This window comes from Prinia subflava, chromosome 7 (genome assembly GCF_021018805.1).
Source record: "Prinia subflava isolate CZ2003 ecotype Zambia chromosome 7, Cam_Psub_1.2, whole genome shotgun sequence".
Taxonomy (NCBI): Eukaryota; Metazoa; Chordata; class Aves; order Passeriformes; family Cisticolidae; genus Prinia; species Prinia subflava.
This window is the reverse complement of record NC_086253.1, coordinates 168,002-181,363: the sequence shown is the minus strand read 5'-3', so window position 1 is coordinate 181,363 and position 13,362 is coordinate 168,002. Positions and strand designations below refer to the sequence as shown.

At 43.0% G+C, this 13,362-nt stretch overlaps 1 protein-coding gene across 1 annotated transcript in view; it reads right to left on the bottom strand.

Moving 5' to 3' along the window:
- The window catches only part of ATRN (attractin), a 147,157-nt gene that overhangs the window by 36,897 nt on the left and 96,898 nt on the right, over nt 1-13,362 (bottom strand). Inside the window, exon 25 of the mRNA XM_063401225.1 lies at nt 6,552-6,613. Within this exon, the coding sequence (XP_063257295.1) occupies nt 6,552-6,613 (62 nt within the window). The remainder of the gene's footprint in view (nt 1-6,551; nt 6,614-13,362) is intronic.

Here is a 13,362-nt window from a genome sequence, read left to right as displayed (position 1 = left end):
TAGAGCTATAAGAATTTGTGCTTACACAGCATAAATATTGCAATGCAGGGAGAAGATACATTTAAATTTTATGGACAATATTCTATTTGGCAAATGGCTTCATTAATTCATTCTTAATTATTCATTAGATTATTTAAGTACAATAAATGAGCAATGTGGTTATAAACAGTCTTTCCTCAGTTGGCCTCAACACATGCATGAAACCTCAGCTGATCAGCTTTCAGAATACCACAGGGTATTCCCACACTGACACAAAAATCTGAGCTTAAGCACACTGTCTGGTTTTATTCTGGACTTTCATCTCCTTTTCACCACAGAGAGAATATTCTCTCCACTCCTGGTATCTTTACAGATTTTCAAACAAGTCCACTTCCATTTTTAAATGTCTGGAAAACTCCATCAGCACTTTACTGTGATGCATTCTCAGGAGGGGAGAAGAAAATCCATCTGGTGTACTAGTGCCCAATTATTAAACCCTCGTGAAATGTTTATCCGTATCAGAATTGCTTGTAAAAAATGGCAGCTTTAAACACCAAAAAGCACAGCAGCCTCACTGCTAATGTGCTTTAACATATACAGGTCACTTAATAATTTCAGAAAGCACTGCCATGATTACTAGAAACACAGACCAAATTACTTTGATGAATTAGAAACTATTTAAGTGCTATTTACAAGTGAATTTTAATACGCTGGCGAGTTACAGGATGCATTTTAAAGTACTGGATGCATTAAACCTTGAAATAATTGGAACAAGTATGTAACAAGCACGTGGCTGGTTGGGCTTTGTGAGACAGCTGCCTGCAGACCATCAGGCCAGATTCCTGACCTCGTCTTTCTGCTGAAGATGGCACAAGGCTCACCAAGCCACAGCTCACCCTCGCTGTGGCAGAGGAGGGCAGGGGAGACAGGGAAGGGTCTGGAGTACAGGGCAGGGGGTAAACCCAGGTGGGAATCAAGCACTGCAAAGCCACTCAACCCCCTTCTCTTCTCCCCCACCCTCGTGGAGTGAGGAGGAGAATCAGAAATAAAATTTGTAGGCTGAGAGAAGAACAGTTTAATAATTGAAAACAAAATAAAATACAATAACATAGCTAATAATAATAATGATATTAAAAAGAGAAACTAAAAAACCCAACCAAACAACTGATGCGCAATGTAACTGCTCACCACCTGCTGACCAATGCCAGCCCCCCTCCCAGAGCAGACCCTTCCAGGCAACTCCCCCAGTTCATACACTGGGCATGAGGTGTGAAATTTCCATTTGGTCAGCTGGGGTCACCTGTCCCAGCTATGATCCCTCCCAGTTTGAGTAACTCCTCACGGGGAGAGCAAGAGAGAAAAAAACCAACAACAAACTTGTGAGAAACACAACTTAGCAAAACTCATTATCAACATTATTTTCATTCTGAACCCAAAACACAGCACTAGAACAGCTCCTGAGAAGAAATTAACTCTATCCCAGCCAAAAGCAGGATAACAAGTCTGATGAGGAGCAGCTGAGGGAGCTGGGAAGGGGCTGGAGAATTCCTGAGGGAGCTGGGAATGGGCTGGAGAATTCATGAGGGAGCTGGGAAGGGGCTGGAGAATTCCTGAGGGAGCTGGGAAGGGGCTGAGCCTGCAGAAAAGGAGGCTCAGGGGGACCCTGTGGCTCTGCACAGTCCCTGCCAGGAGGGGACAGCCGGGGGGGTCAGGCTCTGCTCCCAGGAACAGGAACAGAAGGAGAGTGAACGGCCTCAGGCTGGGCCAGGGGAGGGTCTGGGTGGATATTGGGAAATTCCTGCATGGAAAGGGCAGGGGTGGAGACCCCATCCTTGAGGGATCTCAAAGCTGTGTGGATGTGCCCTGGGCCAGGGGTGGCCTTGGCAGTGCTGGGGAAGTGCCTGAACTCGATGATCTCAGTGGGCTTTTCCAACCCAGATGATTTTAGATTCTATTCCATGATTATGGAGGATGAAGTAATGAGTGTTGAGAACATGAAAAGAAGGAAGTTATGGATGCTGAACTGTTAAAACTGTTATTCTTCTTCATTTTGTTAGAAACAAAAATATTCCCAAGCTCTTCTTTTATCTAAAAAAAAAAAAGGGTCTCAGACTGTATTTTAGGCACATATTTAGTAATGCCATTTGTGCAGCAGTAAAAATTATTTAATAAGCAACAAGAGTAAATAAAATATCTGCAGCATAACTCCAGATTTGAATTATTGCATGAAGCCATTCCCACTTAATGAAAACACTGGGAAAATACTTATAGTCAGGAAAAACAATATACAGCACATAAAACCATCTGCCTGAGTCTTCTACTGAGCAAACAGTGCTCCTGCTCAAGTTTTTCTGAGGAACAAGTTCAATTGTTTTATCAAACTGAAATTACACCATTTCCACTCTAATAGGGGCACATGAGGTTTGATGTGCCACCACAAAAACACTGAACTGGCAGCTTCTGTTCCATTTGTGAAATAACATCCATGATTCCAACAATCCCTGAAAGGCCTCGGTGGGACAGGTCACTGCTGGATCAAGAATCCCACCCTGGTTTGGGCTGGAAGGGACTTTATATCCAGTTTCAAGCACCCTGCCACGGGCAGCAACACCTCCCACTAGACTAGACCAGACACTGGACTCCCTTAGAAGGATATTTCAAAAACAGATAATGAAGACAGGACAAAGAGCAGGCAAGAAACCAAATGAACTGTGCATGTGAGAACCAGAAGAGAAGTGCAGCAGAAGACACCAGAGGTATATGGTAAATCAGTGTAATAAAGCTCGGGATGAGATCACAGAAGAGAACCATGGAATGGTTTGGCTTCGAGAGACTTTAAAAGGTCATCTGGTACAGCCCCTCTGGCGTGAGCAGGAACATCCTCAGCTAGGTCACACTGCTCAGAGCCCTGTCCAGCCTGGACTGGAATGTTTCAAAGGATGGGCAATTCACCTCCATCTCTGGGAAGCCTCGTCCAGGGTCTCACCACCCTCACCATAAAAAAATGCTTCCCTAATCTAGTCTCAACAGACCCTTGTTTAATGTCATCACCCTTTGTTCTGTCACTACAGACCCCACTCAAATGTCCGTCCCCATCTTCCTTTGAACCCCCTCTCAAGTGTGTAGAGATCTCAATAAAATCTCTCAAGTGTTCTCTAGGCTGGAGGTTGAAGGGAGGAAAAGGAAAAGGGAACAATGGAAAAAGGGAAGAAGAAGAAAAAGGGGAAAAGAAAAGGGGAGAAGGATTATTGAGCAGTAATATGTGCTTACAAGGCCACAAATATTTTTATACCTTCTGTGCATAAAGGTGCACTGGTGATTAATATCTGTGATAGGTGTGCTGGCAGACAGATTTTTTTGGAAGGTAAGGAAGCACAGATACAAAAAGAAAATGTTCACTAGAAACTGTCAAAACAGCTCAAACTATGTGCTGAAAGACAACTGTACAATTTGTAAATTTAAGAGCTGTGTTATGAAAAGCAGAGAGGAGGAAAGAGAAAACCCAGTTTACTTGCAATTCATTAGCTTTGCAAAGGTTAACAATGGTTGGAATATCATTTCTCCTCCGGCTCCGATTATAATGCAATATTAACGACCTCAGAACTTCACCGTCCTACCCAACCTTTATCCACTGACATTTTCTTAGCTTAAAATAAAACATTCATGTGGTACAAATGAAGGCTAGTACACAGCCCCTCGCCTGGCTCCGTGCTGAACTCCAGGAGTCCACCAGCCCCCCTGAATGTGAGGCACAGCCCTGATTGCAGTGGCCAGCTCCTACATGAAATGCAAGCCAGTCCTGGGTCCTGCTCCCCACTGCCCGGTGTTGTGTGACTGCAGGACACAACACAGTCCTGCTGCCCCACACCCCTGTGCACCCCACAGGCAGCCCAGCCAGGGCCCGGGTGTCAAACGCAGCAGGGCTGGAGTCTGGCAGTCCAGAGCCCACTGCAAGGACTGGACTGACCTCATTCATCCCAAATGTCAGCAGTGAAACTCAAAATCCCCCGTTTCCCTCTCAGGTGCACACACGACTCAAGGCACAGATGAAGCCTCCAGCTCACAGCAGAAAATCACAGCATGGGCTTACAACCAAGCAGGGAAGTGGCTTCCAGGAAACAGAAACGTGCCACAGTATCTCCAGCTCAGGAAATTCTCCCAGATTCAGAATCACAGAATGGTTTGGGTTGGAAGTGATCTTAAAAGTCACCTTGTTCCAGCCCCCCTGCCATGGGCAGGGACACCTTCCACTATCCCAGGCTGCTCCACGCCCCATCCAAACTGGCCTTGGACACCTGCAGGGATGGGGCAGCCACAGCTGCTCTGGGCAACTCCTGCATTTCCTGCAGAACAGCAAAATGAAGCAGCACCCTATAAATGTGCAGAGAAAGCCACTCTCAACACCCATTTTCCAGAACATCTCTTCAGGTCTCCATTCCACCTAAAGAATTGATACATATCCCGGGTTTTGAGTTTGGTGTTAGTGTTACCAACCGGGTTTAGGTTTTCACAAAGCATTTTCCTTGCCTCTATTTTAGGGAGCAAATTCTCAGCTAACTGTTGCTTATTAACAGCACAGGGGGCTCTCAGATATTATTTATGGTCTGCCTTGGATCCAACAGTAATTATGAAATGTGCCCTGGAGCAGTAAAAATGCAAATGTTTCAATAGTTTCCCCTACACCCAGTGAGATGAATCACACTGTTCTAATCCACTGGTTAATTAGGCAGTTATAGTGACTGTAAAATAAAACACTTGGAGACAAGTACTTAGGAGTGGTGAAAGAATCAAATAATTTCTAACACATTATAAATGCTTAAATGGAAAACACCAGTAAACTGTCTTCTTTTAAATCCACATGTTCTTATTCCTCAGGCTTGTTGGATTGGTAAATAATATTGCACCATTACTTCTGAAGGAGATCCATGTGGTGATAGCGATGGAGCGAGGGAAACTTGCAGCTTTGGACACGTATGTTCAGCTGCTCACTGAGATACATAATGCACTTATCTCCTGCTGTAACCTGGGACTGGAATCACGGAAGGATTTGGTTTTTAAGGATCCTTGAAGATCATCCAGTTCCACACCCCTGCCATGGCAGGGACACCTCCCACTGTCCCAGGCTGCTCCAGCCCCAGTGTCCAACCTGGCCTTGGGCACTGCAGGGATCCAGGGGCAGCCACAGCAAATCTGGGAATCTCTTCAAATGAGGAATCTGCAGCAAGCCCTCATAATGAGGAGTTTAAACCCTCATATGCAGACGTAGTTGGGTCTGTAAAGCACTGATGGATCGGTTTTGTAGCGCAGATTTATCTTACACAATTAGAACTAAGGAACCAACTGCTTCCCTCTTCATTTTCCTAATAAGCAATTACCCTGCCACAGATTTTTAGAGAAGATGTTGACTGTGATTAATTCAGCAAAACAAATGCTTAAGTCTGAGCCAGGAGTAACCACCTACTCCATTCTAATGGCAGGAAGGTGGTGGTTCCAACCTACTGTTTCCCAGAGACTGTACTAAAGCAGATTCTACTCTCTAAAAGCTCCATATGAAAAAAAAATGATATAAACTGCTTGTCTGAAGGATCAGTCTGGAGCTTCTTGCTTTAATTAAATTTAGCATGAAATCTAAAGCAAGGTATTATTCCTACTGCTCATTTTATACCAGAAAGCATATACCAGTAGGCATAATATACCAGAATAATATACCAGAATAATATACCAGAATAATATACCAGAAAGCATTATACCAGTAGGCATAATATTGCCTACTTCAGAACACGCTGTAAAATCTGGAGCAGTGTTTACTCTGTGAATATCCCTCCTGTAGGACTTCTTATTGATCAGCTATTGGCTTATACTTCTGCAGTATTGACAGTCCCTGACACAGAGGCCAATACACTGGAGTTTGAAGCTTTGAAGAGAGGGCCTGCTGTGCTTTGGAAGTGTTTCACCTCTTTGGTAGGGTTGCATTTTTGTGAGGACAGGACTGAAATGGCTTCTGTTGGTTCCCACTCTGAGGGAATCACCAGTTCACTTTACAGTAAGAAATGAACTTAAAGCTGTGCATGAAAAACAGAAGTATTCAGCTTCTACTGCGCTGCAACACAGTTTGTATTTAACTGGACATACTTTCAGAGTTCACTTTAAAATCAAAAGCTGGTACCTAAAGAGTTGGAAATTACTCCAGAGTAACTCTTTCCAAAATAATTCCCCCAGTTTATGCCTGGTGTCCGACGAGGTGTGAAAACCTGCCGTGAGTCACACACTGTGTGTGGGAAGTCAAGGTTTTCTACACCATCTCAAAAGGAACTTCTCCTTTTCCAAAAGCCTCTCCCAGCCCCATCCTCCCTTTCCCTGCATGCACTGGCATGATGCACATGAAGATGGGCAGACAATTAATTTTCTTAACATAATTCCTAATTAAACATTTAAATCAGACTGAAGATTTCCATTTTCTAGGCTGTGCTGTAAGCAGGATGTTTAAGTTAAAAAAACAGACCAAGAAGAACCCAAACTCTGAAGCCCAAAACCTAAAGAAATAACATTTAGCTGTCTTAAATGAAAAGTACCTGAAAAATGTCACAAAGAACTGCACCAGGTCCATAAAGTTGCTGTGCTGTGAGAATGCAATCTGCAAAAGAAAAGCAAATTCTTCCTGTTACTTACTGGAAAGAAAAATCATATTTCAAGATATGTAAAAAGGACTAAAAAGGACAATGAAAAATATCTTTACTCAAATCAATTAATACTTTTGAACAGTTTTTGAAAAAGAACGGAAATATTCTGAGGGAAAATAAAATAAATTATAACTTCACATTGTTTTGAAAACATATATCCCAAAAATGAAGCTGATGAAGTAATTCTGTCCCCCAGCCATGTTCCAAGGAATATTCTTCAGTGCACATTGAAGAAAACACTACTTCAAAAACTTAGAACAGAGGTTTCACAGAGCTGCAAATAATCTTTAATTAAAAGTGAAAATCTTTAATTATTGTTTACACAGCAACCCAAATTTCAGTATTTACATTTCAAACAATATCCAGACAACAAAATGTCCTCAGCAAAGGAACTTACACCAAGAGCTGCAAACAGGCATGAAACACAGAAGATGATGGATACTGTGAAAGCAGCTATGGCATTCATCTCAGCTCACTGCCCTGCAATCCAGCAGCAGAGCAGGGAAAACAACGCAATATTTGGGACAAAAACCAGAGGAAAGAGGCGAACAGGAAACTGGGAGGTGGTTAGAGGCAAAAGGGAAGATTAGGGAGCCTGGGTAAAAATAACAACGTGGAGGGGAGGCGAGCCAAGAGAAAAGCAACTTGTGCAATATTAGGAATCAGAAGTTCTTTCCAGGTACCTCCTATTTCCTCTGCCTATCAATCTCTCAGCACCACAACAGGAAATTAACTCTTTCATGAAATACCAGAATTTATTTCAGAACTAAAATGAAATCTGCACTGACAAAAGCTTTTCATGGGTATTAAAGCCATTTCTCGTGTCATTTGTTGTTTTTCTCCTTTAATAAACAGTTCTTATGGCAACATTAGCATAAACATAAATCCCGCCTCCCAGCAATAGCCACATCCCAAAATTCGTGAATAAAAAAGTGAAGTGTAAAGTGAGTCCTGTTGCTCTGGAACACTTTCTGTGACTATATTTGCTTTAAATATCCATCGTAACTTGATACATAATCTGTCCCAAATAGTTTTCTCATAAATAAATTGAAATATTTTGAAGTTGAAAGTTCTTTTGCAGTGCACAATCACTGTGTGGCTGGAAAGTGAACTCCAAACCTGCACACCAGATGCTGCAACCTCAACAGTCCTGCCTACAAAAGACAAGAAAACACAGAGTTTCTTGTTGATTTTTGCTTCTCCAGTGCTTCCCAATGGTCTTCTGATTATTAAAAGACAGTGAGCAAGATTTCACTTTTTGTGTAAAAAATCAGTGCCTAGTAACTAAAGTGGTATAGTATTTGCATAAATGGATATTCTGGAATTAACACAATATTCTGGAATGTCTTTAAGCTAAAGATAATCCTTACTGAAATACCACATTCCAAAATACAGATATGTAGCACACCCAGTATAAAAATAATAACTTTTCTTATTATTTCTGAGAATAACCATGATGCTGAGCGACTACAGGAGATGCATTTCAAACTAAAGCCCTTGTTATGTATCAACAATCCTCTAGTAGAAAAAGAAAATTAAAAGCACAAAGGAATCATAAACAGGCCAGTCCCCTGTGGATGACCACCAGGATCACTTTCTGTGATGGAAACCAAAACTTGCTCCCATTAGAAGAAACAAGAACCCGTTAATTTTAAAATAGGAGAGATTCTATGAAAGATTAATGAGACTGTTACCAGAGAAGGGCTTCTCATTTTTTGATAACAACTGCAGGAAACAAATAAAACAAAAACAAAAACTAATTTAGGTTTATTTCACATAGAAGCCTTACAAATGCTTTACTGGTGGTGATTCTTTTCTCTGCCTGTTGGAGTTCCTCCCCTATAAAGCCCGACTGCTGACTGATACCTCATACATGCATTAAAAAAAACCAGGTTGTTTCTACAATTTATTCCTCACAAGCTGAAAATACTTTCTGCCATCAAACCTGACCAATCTGTGTCACAGGCAATTTGGTCTCATAATTGTTAATGGTTTGCTTACTTAGAGCTTAATTTCCCCTAATATAATCTGTTCCCAGGACTTAATTAATTCAGTTACATTGAAAGTTTGGTTGGAAATAGCTGTTGCAAGTAGGCTGTTCATTCTGGATCCTCGAAAAATATGGCACCAATTTCTCAGCAGTCCGGATTTTTAATTAAGCTTAACTTACAGTAGAAGATTCATCTATCCATTCTCCAAAAAGGGATTCTGTTCCAAAGGATGAAGCAGTTTAACTGCAGGACAGCTCCACGGGGCCCATGCTGGGGACTGGGAAGCTCCCCCAGGTACAGGGCAGAACCTCAGCTCAGCTGCACCAGCAAATCCCCACCCTTTATCAGAGAATCCCAGCACTCGTTAGGTTTGGCCTCTGAGCCCATCCAGTCCAGCCATCCCCAGCACTGCCACGGCCACCCCTGCCCCATGTCCCCAAGTGCCCCAGGGCTCTGAAATCCCCCAGGGGAGGACTGGACAGGGGACTCCAGCCCTGCCCTGGGCAGCCAGAGCTGGACACCCCTTTGTGGGAGGAATCTTCCCCAGTATCCAACTTAAACCTCTGCCTGGGCACACCTGGAGCCAGCTCCAGCCCCTGTAAGCAGCACACCCGGGGCCTTTTCCATGGGGCAGCTCCCTCACTCCTCCCAAGCCATGCACGGCCTCCAAGGATGTTTTAGATCCTGTTCTTGGGAATGACACAGCACCCTTAGGTAGCCAAGATCAGATACTTAATTGTGTCAGTTCCAAAGAATATTACAAAGGGTATGCCTATCTCTTCTAGAAAGCTTGGAGAGCACAACCACCTGTCCTGCTTTTTCTATTGCCACATCATTTGAAGTACCAAAAAATCCACCTGCTTTCCAGAGAACCAGAAGCAGCTGGCTGCAGGGACAAAAAATTATAATGAAGAGCTTTACATTTTTTATCATTTGATTAGCATAAAATGTGAAGCCAAGAAGAAAATTTGCCTTCCTCTAACTAGCCAACATTTAAAAATTACACTGGTTCTGAAATCAGTACACACAAATTTTAAAGGAGTTAATGGCAAATGACTTGGCAAAAATAACATAAGCAAAGGAAAAGTATATTTGAACCCAACTGACATTTCAGTAACAGTTGGTATTTCAAACTCAAAATATTGCTGGAGGTAAACTACAGCCTGTGACTGATAGAAATTTTGAAAAACCAATTAGAACAATTACACACCAGGACTTGGTTTGCATAGGAACCAGAGTTTGTTCTTCAAGAGAAAAGGAAATTGAGAATAATTTTGAGGTAACAATTTTGTACTGAAGTAGGCCAACTAAGATCTAAGTTCACCTTAAACCTGTACATGCAACATACCTAAAATTATTTAAACCTCTATTCTTGTGATTTACAAGTATTCAAAACTCTTTAAAAACAAATTGAGTTTCACATACCATTAAGAAAAATCAGCCCACAACCAAATACAAAATTATGCAGATTTTTTTTTTGTTAAATCCAGCAAGAACCAAATTTGAGTAACTTTTCCCATTTAACTGTAATAAACAGATGTACAAGTAATTCATCACAGCAGAACTCTTTCCACTTGTACTGGAAGTTACTGGTATTTTACAGGAAGCCAAACTATTCACCACAATGGGATTAGGACAACAACTTCTCCAAACTCAAATGATTTCCCATACTATACACAATATTAGCACCCCTAAAAAAATTAACTAAAGAACTGATGAGAGTGGGGGTTGTTGCAGAAGGCTCTGGGAGACCTTCCAGAGCCTAAAGGGGCTCCAGGAGAGCTGGAGAGGGACTGGGGACACAGGCAGGAGCCAGGGAATGGCTCCCACTGCCAGAGGGCAGGGAAGGACGGGATCTTGGGCAGGAATTGTCCCTGGCAGGGTGGGCAGGCCCTGGCACAGGGTGAAGTTGTGGCTGCCCCCAGATCCTCCCTGGCAGTGCCCAAGGCCAGGCTGGACATTGAGGATTGTGGAGCAGCCTGTGACCCTGCCCATGGATGGGCTTTAAGGTCATTTCCCACCCAAACTATTCTGGGATTCTGTGAATGTACTGAAGTATATTTCAAGTATGGCAATTTCACACCATAATTTGGTACATTTTGTGTCTCTAAACACTTGAGGAGACACAAACAACCACAGAAAATAATGGTTCCATAATTTTTTTACCTTGGCAACCACTCAGGATTATTGATGCATTATATTTCTTTCTTCACAAATATATAAAGTGACCAAATGCCCACCAGTACTGCTTTCCTTTTCATCCCTATTTCATACAAAGAATGAGAAAAAGAGAAACTAAAAATTGTATTTTACACAAGACATGCTCCTAAAATAGAACCATGTAAGAAAGAAAAATAAAAGCCTAATTAACTTCTGAAACTAGAGGGGCCCAACAGAGATGGCACAATGTGAAGCTGGCTCCCAGAGCTTGGGGCTTGCTGTGAATTCAGAAGGTATCAAAAGGTCCAACTGCTACATCCATTAACCTCACCTAGCAGGTGGGAGAATGCTACAGCACTTGTGTTTCCAAAGTCTACAGGACCACACAGAAATTTAGAGGGGTTTGGGCTGCTTTTTGCTTTTTATTTCAATCTAGTCCCAGCAGCAAAGTTAAAGGACAAAAAGCAGCAGGAAAAAGTGGAAAGCTGGGAGTTCCACAGGCCTCCAGTGAGAAAAAGCCACAAGCCAAATAAGCTGCAAGTGACATTTATGCACATCTTTCTCTTTTTCTTCCCCAAATCTCCACTGTCTTTTTTTCCTATGGTTAGAGGCAAAGATTCAGTCTGACCTTGGCAAACACAGACAGTGCTTACAGGATGCCATGGCCTGCATGCTGAGTGCCTGCACCTTTCTCAAAGGACCTGCTGTAAAACAAAGGGGCTTTAGGAATTTTTGAGTGATGCCAAAGTCATCAAAACATTCATTTTGCCCTCTAGAATAATGCTGGGGGCACAACTTCTCTTCTGCTCAGGAGTACTGTCATGCCCTGTCCATTCTCCTTGGACACAAACACGGGGTGCTCCAGTGAAACTCCCGGCCAGGGCCCGTGGCCGCGGCGCTCTCTGCTCCAGAGGAGCTCTGAGCCAGCTGCCAGCCCTGGCTGGGAGGTTTCAGGAAAGAAAGAGCCAACACAGCAATCCAGCCCCACCAGCTGAGCACGGCTCAGTTCTGCCAGGTGCTGCTGCTCCCTGTGTTCTGTGAACACCTTTAATGAGCCATGGAAGTCGTGAAGGCAGCGGAGAACTCATCACAGGAATGAAGGGCAAAATGCCTTTCAAAAACACCCCTCAGAAGCTGGGATTTTGGAGCTGACTACTCACTGAGGGATGAGCAAACACAGCAGCAACCTGAGGTGAGCCTTTTTCAGACAGGTGGCTCTTAAACTACCTCAGCAATATCAGTTCCAAGGGACACTTTCCAGAAGGAAGAGTTTGTTCACCTCTGCAGATGCTTTGTGGGATTCAGACACAGATTATGACATCCAAATCCAGTCACAGAGGTGTTCCTATCAGCCCTTTACACTCAACAGAAACCTCATCTGTGATTTAGCTGAACAATGCAGATGCCTAATAATAAATAAAAAAAATTATTACCTGACCAGTCCCATACCAGAACCATAAACACTGAGGCACACAAAGACATCTATTTGTAGACTCCCAAATTTAGACAGTTTAAATTTCCATGGTGCATCCTTGCCCTTGGTTCCATGGATGCACTAGAAGCTCTGTTTGTTGCCTAAAGAGGGGTATGGTATCATCTACTGCAGCTGCCTTGGGACACCTCACCTGGCCTCCAGCTGCTGGGAACACAATGGGCTGCGTGGGAAGAGACCTTAAAGCTCATCCCACTCCACCCCTGCCACGGGCAGGGACACCTTCCACCACACCAGGTTGCTCCAAGCCCCATCCAACAGCTTTTGGTGAATCCACACCCCAATCATACCACAGAAGCAGGACATTCTCTTTCAGAGGCACCAAAAAATCTGTTTTAAATTAAAGCAAATAATAGCAAAACTGCACTCAAATTTGGAGGTTAGGTAGAAAATTTAACCAGATCCACAGGGAAGATTATCTAGACAGAAAGTTAAACCTTAGGTTTCAGAGAAGAAAGGATTTTAACAGGAGTTAATAATTTTAACTTGAAAACCTCTGACACACAACAAGTTGAAATGGAGCATAATTTGGAGGTGGGAGATCTCAGAGAGTTTGAAATGCACCTGATGCTGTAGGTGTAGACATCAGGAGACCTCTGAGCTCTCCCTGGAGCCTTCTCTTCTCCAGGCTGAACAGCCCCAGCTCTCATTCTGTCTCCAGAGCAGAGAGGCTCCAGCACCTGGAGCACCTCCATGGCCTCCTCTGGACCAGTTACTCATCTACTGAACAGTTCACCCACCAAATGCATCTTTCTCCAAATCAGGGAGAACTTGGTGCAGCTGAAGAGGTTCCCATGCTCACATTTGCATTCTACGACAAGCAAAAATAAAATCCTCACTCAAATTTGATTTTCACACTTACTGCTCCGAGTCACTCTGCTCCTGCATGAAAGAGATTAATGACTTTACTCCTCACCTGGTGCAATATTAACTGAGCCATTGAGCTTTATGGCACAAATACTCGCTACTGTGCACATATAAAACCTGGTTCACTTCTGAACTTATTCTGAGATGAAAATCGATTTATATTCCAATACTGTGCTGCCTTCCTGCAGTAGTC